Raw genomic sequence first — 18,728 nt, 5'->3', positions numbered from 1 at the left:
CTTCCCTCTTCTGACTCTACGTAGGATTCTTCTTTATGTTTTAGTCTTTGGATTTGGTTTTATTTCAGTTATTTTAGTTGGGATTTTATTAGGGGTCCAAATGATGGATTCCCGAGTTGTAATCTTTACCGGTATCAAAGGTTTCAAATTAGTATTGGAGGATTATTTTATTGGATTATTTTGTGAAGGATTTATTATTTAGTTTCTTTTCAGCTTTATTATTTATTCTTATTCATCTTTTGTATTCTGTGTTCGATTATTACTTTAATTGTTTAATATCCCCTGATTTTGGGCTTGGACTTGATCAACTCATGGCTTTGAAATGAGGAGGTATCACAAACATGAAAATCAAAACAGTCCAGAGAATTGTTTGTCTCAGTTTGGGCAGTATATGTTTGAATTGATTGCAATTGGATATACGTGTATGTGCTTATATATATATATATATATATATATATGAGAAAATAAATAGAGAGAGAGGAAGAGGTGGGTCTGGGTATGGGCGGCGGTGGTATACTGGTAGACTTGGTAGTTGCTCGAGAAAAATGAGAAAACATAGATAAAAGGGAAGAATGGGAAAGAAGAATGGAATTTTTTTTTGACCATGATGCACTTTATGAGCCATCCGATGCTGTGGTAGGCTAGTGGGTGTATGGGTTAAAATAGTCCATTATAGTTACTAAAAAGGTTAAATAGGTAATTTTATAATTTAAATAGTTTAATTCAAAAATCAAAAGGCAAGTATTTTTTAGCTTGTGACAGAGGTGGCGATGTCTTTGTTCATTTTATTAAATTTTTAAATTTGAAGGATGTAATTGTTTATGTTATGGTAAACCATAGGAAGTGTGAGTGTTATTAACCTTATTTATTTATTGTTGGATAATTGGGGTATTAGGGGCGTTATTCACTAATTCGGGGAATAATGATCTACGGAGCACCGGGTTCAAATCTTTCCTAACTAGCCGATTACATTTTAATCATATAACACGAGCCGTCTCTCAGCAGCTGTATACTGGAATGTGTTAGCTCAACCTTCGCAGCAACAATGGCGTTTAGAGCGGCGATGCTAAGAAGCGCTGGGGTAACATGTGGTGCTCGTTAGGGCTCAGGAGGTCAACTCACGCCATCGCCCAATCTGCACCGCTTGATAGTCCAATCAACGACCCTATGACCATATCACCACATTTGATTTTGCCTGAATTCGATCTAAACTCTGAGAACAGAAACATCGAATTCGGATTCCCGAGTTTCTCTTTCGGATATGGATCAATGGAGCTCATGGCCGTTCCGAAGAAGAAGGTGCACTTCATATTCCATTTCTTGTTTTCCAATTGGCATTACCAAGACAACTTTTTTTTATTTAAATTTTTTTTTTTTATAAAAATATTGATAAATTAATTTTGTTTTATACTCATTTAGCCGTTGTTTATTTGATGTTGGGAGATTTGGGTTTTGATTGTTTTAGGTTGGGAATGATTATTTTTAGTGTTTAGGTGTTTGGTGCAAGAAGATATGAACTGGTATTAAAAAATCAGCATATTATTTTGGGTCCTTATTTTATTTTCGGATCATTCTATGTTGGTACTAGTTTGTTTATATACTCCTCTCACTGTTGTTTATGTAATTTTTGAAGATCTGGGTTTGTCTTATTTTTTTGTTGGGTGTTTAGTTGAGGAACTATACTTTTGTTTAATCCCTCAGTTGTCCATCTAATTAATGATTTCATGTTTTTGAAGTTTAAGGTGTTCGGTACTTCGATTATACTGGTAGTATTGTTCAATCACTGAATTATTTTTGCAAATTTATTTATTTATTTTTTCTGCTATGGTGCTCAAGCAAATATAAGAGACAATCGGAAGGAGATATGAGTTTACCCATATCCTTGAACTCTTAGCCGAACTCAAGTAATCATCCCTTGTAGGATATACTAAAAGGCTTTGCTTGGAACTCAGAAAACAAGTTACAATGTTTAGTTATGCTGGAAATACCGGGAAATAAAGATAATAGGGAGGGGAAAAAAGAGAAGAGTTTTGTAACATTGAGAAAGCTCAACCTTTTCCTTTTAAACTAGTAAGGGAACTTTTGGCAAAACTTGCTAGGAAAAGAAATCATCATTTTTTATAAATGGATTCATTTATTTCCTTTTAAGCTTTCCTTTTGCATTCTCTTTTCATTTTTGTTTCCCCTACCATCACTAAGCCAGTAAGCTTAAATAGACCTATACTAATTTGCTCCATGTCATTGGTTACACAAGTTGCAGAACGGTGAAAGTGGAATATAAATGGTTTAATCTATTCCCTTTGCAAAATATGATAGCTTGAATCTTGTTATAGTTTATGCTACTATGATTATTAGGGATTTTTTCATTGAGTTTCTCACTTTCTTGTGATTATATTGAATGCCACTATTCTTTCTTTTTTTTTTTTTTTTTCATTGTATGTATCTTGAAAAGGAATTGGATAAAAAAAAACTCATATAGAGCAATGTGTTCTCTCATAATGTTTAAATGAAGTGATGTATTTTTCCTTAAAAAATTATACTAGGGTCTGTTGCTTGGTGTATTGGTATAATTTTTAGACTTGTGAACCGTGAGAACATGAGTTGGAGTACAAGACGTATAGGAAAGTGCATTAATATATGTCCACTTACACATGTACTGACAGGAAGATTGGAAATAGACCTAAGATTTGGTTTTGTTTTACACCAAAAAAAAAAAAAAATGTATGTTTTCATAGTGTTAGGTTTGGAGTTCGAGTTTGAGGGTAACCAATTCACCTCGATTAATCCCTAACCACAACCAAAACTAGTATAGAATATAATGAGAAAGAATACACAAAGCATAGAGAGGTACACAAAAACAATGTTGTTTGATGTTAGTTTTTTTTCCTAGTTGGTTTGATCTTAGTTTTACTTTAACGTTTTGGATAAAAGTTCATTAAATTTCTTGTATGGTTGTTTAAGCTTTAGATTATTCTCCTTATGAGTGGTATTTTATTTGAAACGATAAGATTGTGGGACATTATTTATTAATTTATTATTATTATTATTTTTTTTGTGGAAATGTTTTTGAGTTTGTGAGGAATTCTGTAAACTTTATATATGTCGTGTGTGGGTGTATATATCTCTTTTTTGCTTTGATATTAAGTTCATTTCTTTTTAAATTTTTTGACTTCGCTATTAAATTCAACATAAGAATATTTACCCATTTCCTGTGGATCATGATTCTAATTTCCAAGTTTCTTCTTCTTATTTATTTATTTTTTAATTTATATATATATTTTTATGTATTTGCGATTGGTAGCTTCCATTCCATTTGCTTTACCCTCAATAATGTGTTGTATTATGTCTGGATAACTTTTTGCATCTGTCATCTAGAATTACTTAAGGTCACAACTACTGTTGAGCTCCATTAACACTTTTCTCCATTGTTGGTTCTTGGCCGCAAAGTATGTCCTTGTATACTTGTGATGGAAAAAATCCCCATGATTTATGCCTTTGATTATTTGTGAGTTCTTTGCACTTTTCTTGTGCTTTTTAGTCACTGTCACTTTGCTTTGTTTTGCTTCTCGTGTAGTTTTGTCAGCTAGGTTAAATTTTCTCAACTGTTGATTGAATGAGTCATGATGTTTTGATATTCCAAAATCGACATGCTATTGGCCTGCTTCTCATGGTCATATGGAGAAGGCACCTTCAGCATCGGGAGCACTGTTTACTTTTGGCACGTGGTGTAATGGCTTGCGTGATGCTACATGTGCATGCACGGTTGCTTATGAATTATCTTTATTTAAGATTACCCATATCTCGGATTCTATTACTCCACTTTATAGCTCCCTTCTTTCAAGGTGTTAGTTTATGGAGCTTTCATCTGTAACCTTCTTTAATATTATAATTGCTATTACATTATCAATGTACCTCAGGTTGAAATAGATTTCCAGATTGGTTATAAGTATGAAGATTTGTTGGAAAAAAGTGAAATTTCTTTTTACTTATTAGATCCTTTAAAAGTAGGAAGTTGTTTCCTCTTGATATAGTGTATATATTGTCGTATGGTCTCTGATGTAATCTTAATATAGTTTATAGATAGTCTCTTAATAAAATATATATATATATATATATAAAGTATGTTGTTCCCTTGAAAATTAATGTAGTTTTGCACATTTTTTCTTTGTTGAATCTTACAAATTCTATCTTCATCTCTTAATGATCAATCAGGGAAGATTGCTGCCTTTTAGTTCTTCTATCATAGTGTTATTAATCTCTGCTAAAGGTTCCCCCCAATCCAATTGTTGTGCTGCTTAGTAAGTGTAAAACTTTTGGGTGAATGACAAATGCTCTTCGAATGTATGGAAGTAGTTGAGATGTTTTTGTTGATCATGCAGGTTTTTCCCCATAAGTGAGGCATAAGAAATGGACCGAAGGCTCTCAAACATATTCCAGTGATTATCCGTTGCAAGTAAGAGCCTTGTTAATAATGCCTTCTATTTACAAATTATGTTCCGGTATAAGTTTATTAGTGCAGGATTCACACTGAAAATTTGTTGAATTTCTGAATGTTGTGTGGTTGAAGGGTTAAGTATATGTTTTGTAGTCTGAATAGCCTTAAGTTAAAATCTTGTTTTAGTCAATTGTCTCAGATTAACAACTAAATATTACTGAGAAAGTGACTCCATTGATTATTTCAGTTAATTTAAGATTTCGGTGAATATAGAAGTATGCCATCACTTGTTAGTTTGATATTCGTTTAACAATTTTTTATTTTCCTATTGTGGTTAAGCAGCATATGGCTATTAAGGAGGAAATAATAGGATAACTACAATCTGTAAGGAGGAAATAATAGGATAACTACAATCTGTAAGGAGGAAATTAAATGGTTTTTATTCTAGTTGCGCGAGTCTTGGGCTTTTCCACTTGTAGAGAAGTTTCTTCTTTTATCTGCTTCCATTGCTTCTCTTCTTTCTCAGACATTTTCATCACTAACAAACGAAAGGCTTATGTTAGTTAATGGAAGCATCCCACATGCATCGTGCAGGTTTGAATGCGTCATTTGACGTTAGAATGTTTATGTTATAAGGAGGGTTCCAAACCTTTGCTTCATTATTTTATAGATCACTTGATGGTAAGATAATTATTATTTTCCAAATAGATGGTATAAAAACTAAAACCAAATGACCACTTGAAAGAGAACAAAACCATGAGGTCAGGGTAGGGAATGGACAATGTGCTATTGGGAACATTCAACTATTTACAGCATGCATTGAACACCGAATAGTGTTGCCTTGTTTTGCTCATTAAAAATCTAAACTAGTAGGTAGCATATTGATTTTAGGGTCTGGGAGTTGGAATAGAGTAACACATCCAAGAGAAATGCGGACATATTCAAAAGCCATTATTGAGAAATTAGTGAGACTGTTGGTTGATTGGACTTTGTTGCTATCAAAACTTCTGATATGCTTTGGCTTGAAAGTCCTACTGAAGAAGGGGAGAAAAAGGTCGTTGAGGCATCACCATTATTGGTGGTTGACAAAGCTCTATGTCTGAGTGGGTGCTATGCATTGCATGTAATCATGGAGAATCTATTGGAGGTGATGAGGGATTTTCATGACATGTTCCTTTCGGGAAAGATCTTTATTTTTTGGTTTCTAAGGTGGGTGGAGAGGCTGATTTAAAGATTGGCAACTGTATAAGATTATTATGGAAAATTTGGATGGAGGTTAAGAGTGATGGTGGGTTGAGTTGTTTTGTTGGGCAAAATGAGTCAATTTCTAAAAAGAAGTTGAGTTGTTTTGAAAGGCTTATAAGAATCTTGAAATTGGAATTCTAGTGAAAAGGCCCTGGAATCAATCCATGGTCCTTACTTAGGCTGCTTTCTTCTCATGGATTATGGTGATAGAGAAATGTGACCGGGGATATGCTAAGTGGAAAATTGATCAATTCCAAATAGTTGTACATTGTACAAGGAGGCGGCAAAATCACTGGATCATTTTTTCCTTCATTGCTGGATGGAGTGTGAGCTGTATCTCCCTTGTGAAGGGCTAAAGGGCTAGCCCAATGCACAAGGTTCCCGCCATTGCAGGTCTGGGGAGGGTCAAATCTACAAAGTCTTACCTTCACATGGAGAGGTTGTTGGTTTCGAACCAATGACCTCCAGGTCACAATGGAGCAACCTTACCATTGCGCCAAGGCTGTATCTGCCCTTTGGCCTTCGCTTTTTGGTGTCAATTGGTTGTTGCCTTGTTTGGGGCTTTAGTTGCCGAGTCGCTGACAGGACACTGAATTAGTGCTGGAAATAAGAAGCACTTTTGTGGGAAATCCACTCAGCAATCTTTCACAGACGCCAACTATATGTGAGCATTTTCTGGGGTTCTGTCATCATTAGATAACAATGATATGGTTCAAATTCATTATCAATTGAGGCATTTAAAGGGATAGCATGCACTTGGTGTATTCGGAGGGGGAGAGATCTGATAAATTTTAATTACGTTGAACTCTTTGTCTTATGTACTCCCAAATTATTACAAATATATAGTATTTTGATTAACTGATTTGAAAATATCGTATTCAACATTTATTGAATAATATGGAAGTCCTGAGTCATATGCTTCCTGCTTGACGAGATCATAAAATTAACAAATAAATATTTTTTTTTCTTAGTTGGTACTCACACACACGTTTTTACTGAGACTTGAACCCTTGACCTTCTTTTGGAAAGTAGGGGCCCGATACCGCTAGGCAACTAGCCCGTTGGTTTTTATTAGCAAATAAATGAATAAACTCTCTTCATTCATGCTGATCCAATTTATGGAAGTTTGATAAACTAAGAACATCAAACTTGCACTGTATTCCACATTTTCATACTTTTAGCATATGTTCTTTTGCATTATCAATATTGGCATTTTTTGCAGGAGTTGCGGTCGGGTCAAGGTACCACACTTCTTCTGTTGCAGTGGAGATAGAGGAAACACAGGTGGACAGAATGGTTCAACCAGGTTTGTGGTCAGCATTGAACTTAATAATGTAGGTTTCATTGTATCTCTTTTTGTAGAACTTCACAAAATTTACGAATTTTACTGGCATTTCTTGTTGAAATATAGATTGTATTATGTGGATTCTTTATTCTATTAATATATTAATTTTGATCAAGTGATTTCATCGTCTTGTCAAAACCTGAAAACGTCAAACATTCAAATATTTCTAGCTGTGGTTATGATGTGAGAAGAATTGGATGCTGAGGGAGAAATGTATTGAAGATAAATGATCATAGAGTTAGGCAGGAACTCAAGGTTGTTCCCCTAATCTGTTCATGAAGATACATTTGATTTGTTAATAAGAAATGCCGCGGTGGCGTTGATCTATCTGATGATCTAAGATCATTCACTTATTCAGTTTCCACTTCCCTAAAATCATCTTGGATTCATCTAATTCCTGTTTGTGTTGAGAGAGATGTGTTCATTTCTGGGTGTCATCTAGTTGATGTTGTTAATGGGCAGGTTATAACTAAATTGATGGAAAGATTGTCTTTTCTTGGTATGTGTATAATGGTTGAACTTGTGTTGTCCAAGTCAGTGAACATCTGATTTGGTGGATAGTGCTTTATTTGGAAGTCAATTTAAAAACACTTCTGTTGTATGTTATTTGCATGTAATTTGTTTTACAATATATAGTAGATTGATTTCTTTTCAGCCGTGTATATAATATGCAATTATTTTTAATTATTTGTAGTTGAATCTTGGCTTGTCCAACTTGGGAAGTTCATGAAATATCAAAATTTTGGCTAAGGTGAAGTCATAACATTCCTCTGAAGGAGAGAAGAAATTTTAAAATTTCTCCTCAAGGTATATTCATTCAAACACTCTCTGTGATGTCAGAAGTCGTCGATTAGGTTGAACTTAAAATTCTCATTTTCATCCAAAGATTCATTAGCTCCACTTAAGATTGTAATTGACTTTTAACCTTTCAAAAAAAAAAAATGTTGAAGGTTCAAATTACAGAATTCTTACCAACGTTTGTACTAATACTATTAAGAGTTAAAATGGTGAAGGTTCAAAATACAGAATTCTTACCAACTTTTGTACTAATAATATTAAGAGTTGAATTTTAAGTATTAAAGTTTTTTAGTAGTAATTAAAAATAAATATTTTTTAATATCTTTTAAAAATCTGAGTGATATTCAATTTTTGTTATCAAAGAAGCACTTAGAATTAAGTGCTAAATTAAATTATCAAACACCACCAAACATTTTGACAAATCACTTAAATAAACCTTCTAGCTGAAATTTATTTATTTATTTTTTTTTGAATAATTGTTCAATTTATGTGAGTTAAGAGAAAATGCATATAAGGATGCTAATTTAACACGTGCCGTTTAGCCCCTATTGGATGGAAATGGGTAAATCCTAATTTGATTTAGGGTCGAGTTTGGAAAGAGAGTTTAAAACACGTAAATACCCCGATTAATAATTAATATATAAAAAATATTATTTTATTAACTATATCTTTTATTTTCTTATAATAATGTTAATTTTAACAATATTTTTGTCACTATGATGGTTAGATATTTGACTATACTCCAAAAAAAAAAAAAAAAAAAAAAAAAAAACCTACAAAAATTATGTTAAATTTCGAAATGTTTTTCATAAAAAATATGTAATGGCACCCGAATTGAATTTGAGAGATAATTTTCATTGGAAGAGAGTTTGAAAAAAAACGTGTCTCGTCCCAAATCCGCGACATCCTAAATGCATATGCAAATCTCTCACGGGGATTTGATTTAGTTCTAGAATGGCTCATGGTCAAACAAATCTGGCCGTAAGTCCTATGATCGAATGGCCAAAATTGATCCAATATTTCCCCAACTTGACCTAGCCCATTTCACTGTACCATCTCACGTGCCTTGTTCCACATCACGTGATTGACCTTTGTCCGTATTACGCATTCCAGTTGCGTTCGAAGAAATTTCCGACCCTAAGACCAAAATATTAATTAATAAAAAAAGAAGAAGAATTTTCAGCGATGGAGGGTTTAAGCAGAGGTTTATAAGAGAGTCGGCCATGGGAGACCTATTGTCCACACCTTCAACAAGCCCTATCGATTCGACGCCGAATACCACAAACATGGCTTCCTCCCAGACTTCACAAACCCTAGATTCAAAACCTGAGGAGACCAAAACCCTAGATACCCAAACCCCAGCACATCAATCTTCAGATCCCCCACCCGCGGAACAAAACGAAACCCTAGAAAATCAAGAACGGCAGAATGTAGAAGAAGGAGGTGTGGAAGGCGAAGAGGAAGAAGAAGGGGAGTGTGGGTTTTGCTTGTTCATGAAAGGAGGTGGATGCAAAGACAGTTTCGTTGCTTGGGAGAAGTGCATCGAAGAGGCCGAAAAGAACAAGGAGGACATTGTCGACAAGTGTTTCGAGTTGACCGGAAAATTGAAGGAGTGTATGGAGGCTCATCCCGATTACTACGGGCCGATTCTGGAGGCCGAGAAGGCGGTGGAGGAGGAGGCCATGAGGGAATTGGAGAAAGAGAAAGCAAAAGAAGCTGCGGCCGAGGCAGAGGCCTTGGGATCGAAGGGGTCGGAGCAGAATTCAGCAGAGGGGTCTTGATTTTGGGACCTAAAGAAGAAATTTTGTTGATTTTGCTTTGGATGAGTGAAGAGGAAATTTCGGAGCTGCTTTTTTTAATAAGGTGTAAACATTTGAGGTAATGTGGACTTTAATATACTGGAATTTCTAAAATAAACGAGCAATCACACATTGATTTATTTTGTGATGACAATGAAATGATATTATGTTCTTCTAATTGAATTATGAAGTGTGATGTTAACCTGATTCATGATTGATCATTTGTGGAAAGATGGATTGATATCATTTTATGTGTTTGATTTGATTTCATTTTAGGAGTGTTATGCAATATTGTTGGTTATAGGGGCATAGCTAATAGTTAAGTGGAGAGTTATCATGGGGTTGTCAAATATGTGTTGTATGCTCCATGATGTATTAGATTCGATTGATGCAATTGAAATGAACTGTTCATCTGTTTCCTATTTTGAACCTAATCTTTGTAGTTAGGTTCTCTATTCGTTGTGCTTGTTCGATTACCAATCTAGTTTCTATTTCTTGCAATACATAGCCTACCCTCGGCTTGTGGCTGATTGTAAGGTTTTCTTCCCGCATTCATTTCTTTACAAGAAACAGTATACTAGGGGGAGGTTGTCTATGCAGTATGCACTAACATTGAGTTAATTCTTACTAATATTAGTGCTGGAGATAACGTAAATTGCTAATAACATACCCGGGATCAATTGACACTGATTTTGTAGATATTGAATTTATTGGGTAATAAATTGAACTGAAGAAATGATAATCATCTTAAACAGGACCAGGTCTGTATATTACAAACTCTGAGCCTGCAGACCTGCTTTGTCAAGTCCAACAGCTTGAATTGTAATCGCTAGCGTAGTCTTTAACAGCTTTTATGACTTGACACAGCTTCTAAGTTGAATGGTTACAATTTTGATTATGTAATATTTGATCTTAGCCTCAGCTTCTGAATTTTTGATGATAATTCTGCTCATATTATTTATAAATCTTGTGAGGTAAATTTTAAGAAGTAATGTTTCTTGCTTCTCTGGAGCAAGATAAAGTTATGTGCTAGTCGACTTTCCCATACGGCTTTTCTTTATGTATTCAACTTCACTTGGGTACCTTACTGTCATCCTATAAGATTTGGGAAAATCCATTTCAAGCTTTGGAAATTTTTGATAGCAATCAGGGTGTAAAGTTTGTTAGGTTTTGTATGCCAGCAATTTTTAAGTCTCTAGTCTTTGGTTGGACAGGATCTACCACAGCTAATACGTGGTAATATATTTTGGGGGAAAAAAGGATGGAAAAGGCACAACACTTTTCATATTATTAGTGGTGACCTTGTTTAGTCCTAAATGCTCAATTTATGGGCAGAAATGGCTGTTGTGATTTTCCTTTCAAGAAAGCTTGAAGCATAAATTTATGTGATTCTAGTGGCTATTTTTTTTTGAGTTGCTTTGGAGGAACTACTAGCTTTTTGGTTAAAATTTTGGATAAGAAGTAGGTTAGTTGGAAGTGAAGTTGCCTTGATAGTGAATTGACCTTCGAGCATGTAAATGAATACAATTTGAGTGAATGAGTTCTACCAATTCTGGTCATTCCAATTAGTTGGTGACTAACTAATAAATATGGAAGGATCCCGACTGTCTAGCATGACTAGGTAAATATTTGTGTTTGAAACGTTGATAGTATGAAAAAAATTATTTTAACAAATTTGTTTTATTGTTAGCTTGGCTGCATATCCATATTATTATGAATTGGAAAGAATATGCAGCTATTCTGAGATATTTGAGAAAAGTAATGACTAAACATATAACGTATAACAGTTGGCACCAGATGGCTGATATTGTAGTGATTCAAATATGGGCTTATGGACTCTTGGAGTTTTTCACTTGTTACATCTTTTCCTCTCCAAATTTCTCTTCCATTCATTGATTGAATTATACGGTAAAAGTAATTGAGTGAATTACATATATTTTTGACTGGTTCATTGAGTGAATTACATATATTTTTGACTGGTTCAGTGAGTGAATTACATATATTTTTGACTCGTTATTGATAACTTCTTTTAGTGACGTAGAACTATTATTAATAAATTTAATTTAATTTTATTAATTTTGATTACTTTTGATCATCTATCTGTTTACTCTCGTTTAAGAGTAAGTCTAACTGGAAATTATTACGTGGAGTTATTATTATTATTATTATTATTATTATTATTATTATTATTTTCTATATTTTACTTATAATTTGATTTTTTTTTTTTTTACAAAAGTATATTACAAAAATTGGGCCAAAAAAAGGCAATATGAATGTCGAATATGTGCATGTATAATAATTTAAAACTCTGGACCAAAAGTTGGCTGCAAATCTTATTTATTTTCTTTTATTTATTTGTAAAAAAATAAATAATAATAAAAAAATAGGATGTTAGAATAGGATTTCGTGTGCTTCTTTTATGTCATATATTTGTAAAAGAAAGAGATAGAAAAAGAAAAAAAGTAATAAATGTTATTAAAATGATAGTTGGCCGTTTAATTTGGTGAGCTATATATATATATAAATTACTAACAAATGTATTATTAACTAACAAATAAAGATCTTGTATTAAGAGGGATGCTAGAATAGGATTCTGTGTGCTCAAGACAATTCGGTGCCAACACCAGGGACTGTGTCTCACAGTAAAATGATATTGATATTGAAGTAACAATAATACTTCAAACCAATTGAATTAGCAATCAAAACTTACACTCTCTTTGAGCCAACTCGGACACAAATGAACTTGAACCTACTAATTTGGACTCAAATATGATGATGGAAATGAAATTTGGAGGTTATAGACTCCTGGTTCGGAAGAGGTATGGTACGGGTTGGCAAACGGGGCATCTATTCAACCCGAATAGTCAACGGTTGCCCCACTTCAGCCCCTGGGTACAACTTTTCGGTTAAACCACCCATGGGTTGCACCTATTTGGTGAATCAACACATCTTATCCCAACTGGTAGACTAAACCACCCACACACCTATTCGGGTTTTGGATCAGGCCTAGGCCCAACAAGTCCAAGCAAATAATTCACTTTTCCATGTGATCATACCCCTCAAAATCTCAAAAGATTAGTAGGATTCCTCCAATTTTGATCCAAATTTTGCCTTCATCAACACTTCCAACAACAAATAATAAAATAAATAAATAAATGTTACAAATAATAAAATAAAATTTTATTTTATGCAAGTTGACATTGACACAATAACCAACCATTTGAAAAGCATCACAAAAATAATAAAAAAAAATTTAATTCAAATATTCAACTATATTTATTTTTATTTAAAAAAAATCCTTTAAAATTAGAGTACCTCATTTAACCAAGGAAAATCATCATCATTTGTGACTAATATCATTAGAACTGCTATTTGTTGCCTGTAGGGAATAATTCTCCCATTCTTTACTGTTAACACATTCAATAAGGTTACTAAGATCATTTGACTCCAAATCTCGTGCTTTTCCTTACATCACCCAGCATTTTAATTGCCAACCAGTGTAAAAAGTGTTAAAAAGGAAAACTTGTGTTTGAAGAAGATATAAAATTAGAATTGCAAAGTCTAGCGGAAAAGGATTGGAACGTCAAGAAATATATATATACATATATATATATATGTATATATATATTTCTTGACGTTCCAATCCTTTTTCGCTAGACTTTGCAATTTATATATATATATATATCTAAAGAAATTAAAAGGTGACCTAGATATATCAAGATGTAACAAAAAGTTTCATGTTGAAGGTAAAATACGCGTATTTTACTGCATTTTTCTAACTTGAAACCGGAATATTTGTTAAAAGAATTATAGGTATGCTTATAATTCACGTATCACTAAGTAGTACTATTACTTCATAATAAGGTAGATAAATGGTAATTCAATACTAATATATCAAAAGGCCTTGGATTGATCAAACTTATTGGACCATAGATGAAATGCTCACCCCATGTACTTAATTCGAGGTAAAACATGTTTTCAAGGAAATTTGAACTTTTCTAGGTCTCGATTGACTGTGAAAACAAAATTCACTCATTACAATTATTCAAGAAAGTTTAAAGCAAAAATTTGCGTGATTTTAGTGGTTATTTACTTGTGAGTTGCTTTGGAGGAAGCTGCTGTCATGGAAGTAGCTTTTAGGTTAAAATTTTGGGTAACTAGATAAGTTGGAAGTGATTAAGTGAAGTTGCCATAATATTGAATTGCCCTTCAGCATGTAAATGAATACAAGTGAATAAGTTCTATACCAATTCTGGTCATTCTCATCTTTTTCAATCAGCCTAATTAGTAAATGTGATTAGCTATAAATTACAAATTTGAATTGGAGGGTTTGAAAACAAAAAAGACATTGACAAATTATTAGTTACTCTGTTATTCCTCAACAAATTTACAGTTACAAATATCTTCATACTTATTTTGAAGAGTTGTTACTAGCATGATTAGATGAATGTGTTTGAAATGCTATTTGCATGAAAAACTTCATTTTAATTTAATTTGTTTTATTTGTAATATTTGTGTATATGAAATATTGGAGAAAACTAATGCACTAAACATATAGCTATGTTTGCAAACGACCTGAAATAAACCAACCACATTCTCTCTATACATCTTCATAGCGCACATTCCTCCATGGCGGAATCTAAGTGAATATTGAAGCATACACACATAGAGGGCTCATAACATCTCTTTTTTCGGAAATTAGATTATTAGATTGGTTATAAATGTGGGGTTCTTTAATACAATGTTGCTACAAGTAACAGATGCTATTTCTAGACACAAAATGTGATGGACCTGAAGAAGGACCTTGGGAGAAGGAGAAAAGGTAGACTAGTCAATGAGACCTGTGAAAGAATGTAGGAATACCGATTGCCGCGTTCTCAATTGTTTATTGCATGCATGAATGTCCCTACTTATAGTCTCAGCTTGTTGCTTGACTTTGGAGAGTTGCTCTCGGAGCTTGAGCCTACTTGCTACGCCTGCCATCGGTGTATTAGGGTCATAATGTTCATTCAGCTCGTGGAGATGCTCTATTGTATTAAATGCACATCCCCTCAAAAGCGGCAATAGCTGAGCGCATTAAATGTGATTATAAGTGTTATATTTTGTATACATAAATTTTGTTGTCTGCAAATAAGAACAAAATATGAAACAAAAATAATATTTTATTAATTTATAAAGATGGAGTACAATCCTCTGTAATAATCTTTACAAAGAATAAGGTTCTTTGATTTGATCTCCTTTTCGGTTGGTTGGATCCAAGGGCTGCACAAGCTTGATCTTGAATCACCGTAGAATTTGGATGAAGAACGGCACGATTTGATGTGCTTTTTGTTGATCACCGTGGAATTTGGATGAAGAACGACATGATTTAATGTGCTTGTTGTTCTTCGTTTTCAGAGAGAATTTGTTGAATATGGTGAAGAACGGCATGACTTTGGAGGATTTATGATTCTCTCAATTTCTGGTCTCTGGATTTTTGGACTCTGAATTTGTGTCTGAATTTCTTAACCCTTTGGATTTCTGACTTTGTGTGTCCCTTCCTTCTTCCTTCAGGCCTCTATTTATAGGCTTCTTGGATCATAGGATGATGACACGTGCCATCTCCTGATAAGGATAAAATAATAACTGGGTCGGGCCGGTTATATTATAATAATTATCCTTAAAACTAATTATTCCAAATATATTTTATTAGAAATAATTATTTTTTTATTTAACCATCTGAGCTGGGCTAATTAAATAATTTAAGTGGACCAAACTTGGGCCAATTAAATAACTTAATTAAACATTAGACCCATATTTAATGGGTCCATTTGTCAAAACCAAAGCCCACCAAATTTTTAGTGTCTACAAATTGCCACTACTTCGAGTCCCAAGTTTGACAAGACCTGTGTCCTTTTTCAAATAGGACTTGAAGTATCCAATTTTATTTTATTTTATTTTTCTCTTTTCAAGCTTCTTTTTTTTTTTTTTTTTTTTTTTTTTTTTTTTTTCCACCTTTTCACGCCTTTTTTTTTTTTTTTAACCCTTTTTTTTAAAGGGCTTGATTTCTAGACAACACCGATCGAGTTTCAAAATTTGTTTGTTGTTCCATCATGATGGAGTTCAAGTGTTTTGCAAAAGCAAAAGATGACTATCTTAAAGAGCGAAAATAGTCGAAGAAGCCAAGGAACCACATTAAGCGTATCTAACTCACTTCTTGGTCGCAATGCCATTCATATGCCCGATTTTGACAATGAACATTATTCTTCTCATTAGACACGCATTCAAATGCCTGATCCCGACAATGAACATTGTTCTTCTCATTGGACACACAAGGCTGCATGCGACCTCACCAACGTTGCTTTTAATCAGATTAATGAAGAATCTATTGTCTCGGAAGCCTTGATATTAAATTCTCCACTTCGTGAGAGAATAATTGAGGAAAACCAATTTTCACTCTTGGGCTTTAACATTCAAGCGAAGAAAGTATCATGGAGTATTCCCTGTATACTTTCTGCTGAATTGCCACACACCGAACTATATTGGGAGTGGTTAGAAGATGTCTTGGCACGTTTCCACGACTTTCTATCAAAACAACAACTATATGGTGCTCTATTTGCCTCCCTATTTTCATATGATCGCCATGAAGATGTATTCAAAGCATTCCTTCAATGTTGGTGCCCAGCTACTAATATTCTTCATGGTTATATCGAATGTTGGTGCCCAGCCACTAATATTCTTCATGGTTCTATCGGCGAGCTGTCTTCATATGATCACCATGGAGATGTATTCATAACATTCCTCGAATGTTGTGCCCAGCCAGTAATATTCTTCATGGTTCTATCGGCGAGCGAAATTTTTTCTTCGACACTTCAGCAGAAAGCCAAAGATCTTTTTCAGCAAAACCTCGGCGGCAAGCAGAATTTTTCTTCAACGAAACCTCAATGGAAAGCCAAATTTCTCTTTTAGCAATACCTCGGCGGCGAGCAGAATTATTATTTTTTTCTCAACGACACCTCAACGGAAAGCCAAATTTCTCTTTCAAAAATACATCGATGGTGAGCAAATATTTTTTAGCAATACCTTGACAGAAAGCCAAAATTTTCTTTCAGCAACAACTCGGCGGTGAGCAGAATTTTTTTCTTTCAATGACACTTCAGTGGTGAGTTAAAATTTTGTTGCAACAACACCTTGGTGATGAACCGGATTCTTCAGTGACGTCTTGGCGGCAAACAAAATTTCTCTTTCAACAATACCTTGGCGATGAGCAAAAATTTTCTAGGCAGCTACAATCTGGTGACGAACCAATTTATTTCTTTGCAGCTACACTTTGCCGGATCAAAATTTCTTTTGTAGCTACAACTATGATGACAGACCAAAATTCTTCTTTGCAGCTACACTTTGGCGGCGGGCCAAATTTCTTCCTTGCAGCTATACTTTGGTGGCGTGCCAAGTTCACTGGTGCGACGAGCACTTTTTGATATTGCATGATAAGTAACTTTGCCATTTTGCAACTTTGAGGAGTTTTTTTATTTTTATTTATTTTTTTTAATTTTAATTTTAATTTTTATTTTTTAATGGTGGACTAAACTTTGAATAGGCCTCCAAGATGCCTACGTACCCTGAACATGGATCAAGTCATCACGTAGTTCAATTTTTTTCTTTTTCTAGACAGTTTATACTTGTATCAAATAGTTCTTTTTTATTATTATTATTTTTGGTCCAGGTAGATAGTTTAAATTTGTGTCAATGAGTGTCATTTTTTTTTTTGAGACAGTTTAAACTCGTATCAAGGAGTTCTTGATTTTTTTTTTTTTTTTTTTTTTTTTTTTTTTTTTTCTCTTTCTCTTCAGGTAGACAGTTTAAACTCATGTCAAGGAGTGTCATTTTTTTTTTTGGAGATAGTTTAAACTCGTATCAAAGAGTTTTTGTAGACAGTTTAAACTCGTGTTAAGGAGTGTTATTTTTTTTTTTTTTTTTTTTTTTTTTTTTTTTTTTTTTTCTGAGAGACAGTTTAAACTCATGTGCTCCAAGCGCATACCTTGCATACATGCATCAACTGCAGAAATTTCAGATAAATGATCATTGCAGTCAAGACTTAGAGCTCGCCAACGGTTGATGTAGTTAACCACGGGTTCACCCTGCATCTGTTTTGTGTTTGTAAGCTCCAACATACCTATAGTACGACGAGTACTGTAGAAACGGTTGAGAAATTCTTGTTCCATCTGCTCCCAATTGTCAATACCTTCAGCTTTGAGGTCTGTGTACCAATCAAATGCATTCCTTTTGAGGGACCGAACGAATTGCTTGACAAGGAGATCTCCGTTTGCACCATCATTGCCGCAAGTTTCTATAAAGTGTGCGACATGTTGCTTGGGATTGCCTTTTCCGTCAAACTGTTGAAGCTTTGGAGGTTGATACCGAATTGGCATTTTTAAGATGTTAATTCTTTCTGTGTAAGGCTTTGAGTAAATGCGAGCACTTTGAGGAACGCCACTGTATTGTTCTCTTATGCAATTCACTATCATGTCTTGAAGTTGTTGGATGGAAAGTGAGGTGATGGAGGCATCATCAATTGTTGGATTGGCGGACACGTCATTTTGATCATTATTTAGAGTGTTCTCTGGCATGGAATTAGAATGAGGAATTCGGCCTTTGCTTGACTCAGCATTGTCGTCACGCAATTTTAACTTTTCTATTAACGAGGCAATTTTCAGATTTTGTTCCTTGAAAGAGTGTTGTAATCTTTCAATTGCACGGGCAATAATCGTCAATTGCTTTTCGTACGAAGTAGTACTCGTCATCATGACTAGTATAGTGATAAAGTCAGAAAAAATCTTTGGCCTTGGGTGGACCAGCCTTGAACTTGAACTTGTGACTGGAGCAACCTTTGAGGTTGTAGGAATCTTCCTTCTTACCCCCAGCGAGGTGAAGGCGGTATGAGTTTGAGTTGTTACTTTGACAGATTTGGTAGAATCGACTCTCATCGTATCGTGCTGTCTTTTGGCAGAAACGAATGCTTTGACTATGTTCCACGTCATTGAACTTGTAAGGATGATTGTACCACTTGACAAAGTTGCAACCTTTTTGCCACCTTTTGTGGTGGTAATGATGTTGTCCGTCCCGA

At 34.2% G+C, this 18,728-nt stretch overlaps 2 protein-coding genes across 3 annotated transcripts; one reads left to right on the top strand and one right to left on the bottom strand.

Moving 5' to 3' along the window:
* The first annotated feature begins 859 nt into the window (after positions 1-859).
* Positions 860-9,800, top strand: LOC132294836 (uncharacterized). 2 transcript variants are annotated; one of them, XR_009478221.1, is made up of 4 exons: positions 860-1,299; positions 4,213-4,298; positions 4,380-4,453; positions 6,903-7,679. XR_009478221.1 is itself a non-coding variant. In XM_059792835.1 (4 exons), exon 4 carries the CDS (start codon positions 9,047-9,049, stop codon positions 9,602-9,604), a length of 558 nt encoding a protein of 185 aa, XP_059648818.1. In that variant the 5' UTR covers positions 880-1,299; positions 4,380-4,453; positions 6,903-6,986; positions 7,720-9,046; the 3' UTR covers positions 9,605-9,800. The 2 variants fall into 2 exon arrangements, 1 of the variants encoding a protein (XP_059648818.1); XM_059792835.1 differs by lacking the exon at positions 4,213-4,298 and adding an exon at positions 7,720-9,800 and having other exon boundaries at positions 880-1,299; positions 6,903-6,986.
* A 2,669-nt stretch (positions 9,801-12,469) lies between these two features.
* LOC132296149 (uncharacterized) lies at positions 12,470-18,405 on the bottom strand. Its single transcript, XM_059794378.1, has 3 exons — positions 17,643-18,405; positions 12,938-13,029; positions 12,470-12,550 (listed from the first exon to the last, which is right to left on the bottom strand). Exons 1-3 carry the CDS (start codon positions 18,403-18,405, stop codon positions 12,470-12,472), a joined length of 936 nt encoding a protein of 311 aa, XP_059650361.1.
* Between the last annotated feature and the right edge of the window lie 323 nt (positions 18,406-18,728).

Source organism: Cornus florida, unplaced genomic scaffold (genome assembly GCF_030987335.1).
Source record: "Cornus florida cultivar Cherokee Brave unplaced genomic scaffold, ASM3098733v1 CherokeeBrave_3.0.0_Hap2_Chr02, whole genome shotgun sequence".
NCBI lineage: Eukaryota > Viridiplantae > Streptophyta > Magnoliopsida > Cornales > Cornaceae > Cornus > Cornus florida.
This window is presented reverse-complemented; position numbering and strand designations above follow the sequence as displayed.

Coding starts and splice junctions, on each gene's coding strand:
- LOC132294836 (XM_059792835.1), top strand. CDS start 9,047: ATGGGAGACCTATTGTCCACACCTTCAACAAGCCCTATCGATTCGACG.
- LOC132296149 (XM_059794378.1), bottom strand. CDS start 18,405: ATGACGAGTACTACTTCGTACGAAAAGCAATTGACGATTATTGCCCGT. Junction 13,030..17,642: donor AGTTGATGCATGTATGCAAG/GTATGCGCTTGG, acceptor ATGTGTTAACAG/TAAAGAATGGGAGAATTATT. Junction 12,551..12,937: donor ATTTTCCTTGGTTAAATGAG/GTACTCTAATTT, acceptor TTCACCAAATAG/GTGCAACCCATGGGTGGTTT.